At 33.6% G+C, this 4,563-nt stretch overlaps 1 protein-coding gene across 1 annotated transcript in view; it reads right to left on the bottom strand.

Annotated features, from left to right (window-relative positions):
• LOC107564058 (transmembrane protease serine 4-like) overlaps positions 1-1,708 on the bottom strand; it is a 14,990-nt gene extending 13,282 nt beyond the window's left edge. Inside the window, exon 1 of the mRNA XM_016249054.1 lies at positions 1,375-1,708. Coding sequence (XP_016104540.1) covers positions 1,375-1,380 — 6 coding nt within the window. The 5' untranslated portion in view covers positions 1,381-1,708. The remainder of the gene's footprint in view (positions 1-1,374) is intronic.
• Positions 1,709-4,563: the final 2,855 nt, after the last annotated feature.

Genomic DNA, 4,563 nt, shown 5'->3' on the forward strand with positions numbered 1-4,563 from the left:
TATTGTTATATATTGTTATATTGTTATTTAGTTATTTATTTAATTTATTTATTACAATTTGCAGTGTTTGCAGCTACTTGCGTTGTAATGTATTTTATTTTTTCAAAATGTATTTATTTATTTAGCTAGCTTCCAAAATCATGTTTCTTATCTGTAACCAGTTGAATTTTGTACGCTGAGTGTTCATGCCTGGTTGACAACTCATAGTTCACTGCAGATAACAACACAAAAACAGTATTTAAATCCACCCTTAATTGATTATAAAATTATATTATTAACATACTTCAGCACACTAAACATCCACCATAGGTCAAAGATCACAGCCAAAGGAAGCAGCAATCATCATAACTCAACTATTTGCAATATTATCCGACACTGCAGCGCAAATATGGTAATTTGTTATAGTAATTTGTCGTATTAGCACAGAAAATGACCTAGAGTCTGCATTGGTTTCAGCATCGTACTGTAATAAATTACGGTGAAATTGTGTAATATATTGGTGAGAGTGCAAATAAAATTCAAATTGAAAGGTTGACATTGGAATTTGAATCCCCCTTTCAACAAATACTGAAACCATTGAAAGCTCTTTGAAAGACAGAGACTGAAAGTGCAACTTCATGTAAACAGGTCATTATCACATAATGAGATCTGGGCAGAGATGAACCAGGATGCAAACAGTAAGGACAGTATGAAAAAACATATTCAAGAGTTCACTAATAATGTTAACTGTAAAATGTACAACAACAAAATATCTAAAACCAGACAGAACAGGAGAAAAAGGGAAGTATAAGCTAGTAAAACAGGCTCGTGTCTGTTTCAGAAGAGTGACAGTTTACTAGAAACTATGAAATTACAACAAACAATTGCACAAAAGCACAATGCAAGAAACTGATGGATAGCTTAAATTTTTTGTCCTTTAGCATTGTCTGTCCCATCCAGAATATCTGGATATACACTCATACTGTTTTTTACAGCTCGGACTGGTACTATTGCTTTGTGAAAGAGATCTAGTCATATATCAGCAATTATTGACTCCATGCCATGCCAAGTGTTGTTATTGTATATTCAACTTTCAGGTCCCTTGAGGAGACTAGAAGAACACTATACCTGACAGACCCAAAGAGATTTCTCAGGTGAGAAAGTATCAAAGCCAACTCATAATGAGGTTATAAGACAGAAACAATGCGGCAAGACGTGCATCCAAATGAGAGAGAGACCGCGAAGCGAGACGTTTCTTCTTATATTAACTAACGTACTCTACGATTAGCTCAGTGAATAAAAAAAAAAAAACATAGACCCGCCTAGAACAAGCTGAGTGATACAAAATTGTGAAAGGGCAAGTTTTTTGAGCAAAACGAATCAGTTCACACTCACCCTCATGGTTTTATCGCTGCTGTCGATGCGTTCCTGCAATTTGCCGGTCGTACAGACCACAGCAGACTGGCCAGTGGAGACCACAGAAGCCACTTCTATGGCAAAAGAAGACACCTCTTTCTGCAACCTTCCTTTTCTTAATGCACAATGCTTCTTTTTTCTTTTTCTTCTGTAACTTCTTCCTCCTCTTGTCTCTCACTTAACAATTACTGCAACCCGATCTGCCCTAATGCTGTTTCAAACTCTCTACGCTGCAAGACTCTGTCTTTTTGAAATTTTCCACCTATCCAGGTTCTGTCTTGTGGAGATTTGTTTGGAGTTTCCCTGCCCCCGATCAAAACCCTCACCTATGTAAGAGGATACCGCCCATCTCACCTAGATACGTCGCTCCTCCCGCTGCATTCACTTCCTCAATGGGATGGGGCCAACTCGTGTGCTTGGTTGAGCAGGATTACAAGTTAATCTGGGTTCAGGGATGCTGTCTGCACAGTTTTTGAAGCTGATTTTAAACAGGAAATTTTCCCAGATCTTCTTTCAAACAGGTTTTGGTGGCTATGACTAGCAGTTTATCACTGTAATTATGCTGTATTTTAAGTATTTTAATGAGGACAGCTCATGAAATAAGTTATTACGTTCACTTTACCTTACTCATTCATTACACTTTACTTCTGAAAATGCTACCTATCAGTATACAGTTTATGACTGTGAAATAATTTTCACATTTGTGACCCTGTACAACAAAATCAGTCATAAGATTTATAAGATTATAATTATACATTATAGGATTTATGAATACATACAGCTCATGAAATAAGTTATTACGTTCACTTTACCTTACTCATTCATTACACTTTACTTCTGAAAATGCTACCTATCAGTATACAGTTTATGACTGTGAAATAATTTTCACATTTGTGACCCTGTACAACAAAATCAGTCATAAGAGTCAATTTTTTTTTTAAATTTAAGATTTATAAGATTATAATTATACATTATAGGATTTATGAATAAATACGCTTTCCATTGATGCATGGTTTGTTAGGATGGGACAATATTTGGCCAAGATACAACTATTTGAAAATCTGGAATCTGAGGGTGCAAAAAAAATCTAAATATTGAGAAAATCACTTTTAAAGTTGTCCAAATGAAGTTCTTAGCAACACATATTACTAATCAAAAATTAAGTTTTGATATACTTATGGTAGGAAATTTACCAAATGTCTTCATGGAACATTATCTTTACTTAATATCCTAATGATTTTTTGCATAAAAAGAAAAATCTATCATTTTGACCCATACATTTTATCGTTGGCTATTGCTACAGATATACTTGTGCTACTTATGACTGGTTTTGTGGTCTAGGGTCACATTTGATCAAATCCGATTCAGTTTGGGTTGGTTCACTTCACTTCAGTCCTGAAGTGAAGAAAAGCAATATCTCTAAGAGCAAAGTTTATGGCTGTAAAACCATATTCACATTTGATTTGATTTGGTTTGTTTGGTTAAGTTCAGATTTCTTTTCGTTTCATTAGATTGCATTTGGTTCAGTTCAAACTGAAAATGCTGCCTGTAAGAATAGTTTATGACTGTGAAATTTGCACATTTTCAGTTTGATTCGGTTTGATTTGATTCAATTCAGTTTGGTTTGGTTTGAGGTTTATTTCTGAAGTGAAAAAAAAAAAACCTGTCAGCATAAAGTTTATGACTGTGAAGTCATATTCACATTTGATTCGATTAAATTATATTTAACTCATTTTGCTTCACTTTACTTCAATTTCGTAAATGCTACCTGACAGAATAGTTTATAACCGTGAATTCGGATTCACACTTAATTCAGTTCAATTTATTATGTTTTCACTCAATTCGATTCAGTTAGATTCATTCATTTCACTTGCAAGTGATTCATCATTTCTTCACAGATGAATGATAATGTAATCCTGTTAGGTCTGGTGTCAGCTGCCTAAAACGAGTACATTGAGTCTTATACTACTTCCTTTCAGGAGTAAAATTACTCAACATGACTAAAGAATTTGCCTCACATTCACTTTTTACCTCATATCGCCAGAAACTCAATATTCACATCATAAATAGAAACAATCCCTCACCTAATTTTCTAAACTCAAATCAGTAAACTTTTCTATAGTTCAAACTGGTAAACAAACAATAAACAATTTATATAATCAAGTGAACCAAAGTAATGATCAGTAGACCCTGGAGCTCTGTTATCACTTTAATTTATTTCTTTAGAGAGAGAGGACTCTAAACTTTGAATGAGTTCTCTGTGAAAGTTCTCAGTGGGAAAGTGATCATGTTTCTATGGGGTCAGGTCAGTGTGACCTCTTCTTGATGAGTATGACTCCATGATACTGGTCGGCATCCATCCACATCATTTCCAATGACAAGGCCTTTGTTTAACACATACTGACAAGTCATGAGAGCTGTTTTCCTCGCTAAACATGTTGTTGAGACTGCCATCAATACAAAGCAAGTTGCTCAGCTACTATTATGATGTAGAGATACTGAAGTGCCATGCGACTCAATGACTCACTTTGTTTTTGTATTTCAAATTACTTTAAAACTGAACAAGAATGTGAAAAACAAAGCCAGTGAGAACACGACTATGAATGCTGCTTAACTGCTTAAACATAAGAAATAGGAATTAAAACAGAGCTTTATTTGTAAAGCCAATGCCATGCAGCAGTGCTGGTTAAAGATTAAAACAATGAGTGAAGAAAAAAAAAACTGCGTTCTATAGTGTAATATTTAGCAGATCAAGTTGATTGAAAGGAATTAATTCATATCCTGATATCTGATATACAGAAAAAATCTGCTGAAACTACTTAACATGACGGTAATATTGTACAATATCAACGTAAAAAGAAGTAAATGTCCATAGATATGTTGCGTCATTACATTAAAACCAAATTAAAATAGGTTGTGATTCTCTACTTATTTTACATAAGTAATTATTCTGAAGAATATCTGAGATTTGAAATAAATGTTTTAGACAAACACTGGATAGGATATAAGGCACTTCATACATTGCCATGTATTGAAACACAGCATATGTATTGATGTATTGAACAGTATTGTATTGAGAGGAATGGAAAATAATATTTACATTTACATTTTTAATTAAACAAATAAATTAAATTAAATTAAATTAAATTAAATTAAACAAAACAAAAT

This window comes from Sinocyclocheilus grahami, unplaced genomic scaffold (genome assembly GCF_001515645.1).
Source record: "Sinocyclocheilus grahami isolate Dianchi unplaced genomic scaffold, SAMN03320097.WGS_v1.1 scaffold905.1, whole genome shotgun sequence".
NCBI classification, from domain to species: Eukaryota; Metazoa; Chordata; class Actinopteri; order Cypriniformes; family Cyprinidae; genus Sinocyclocheilus; species Sinocyclocheilus grahami.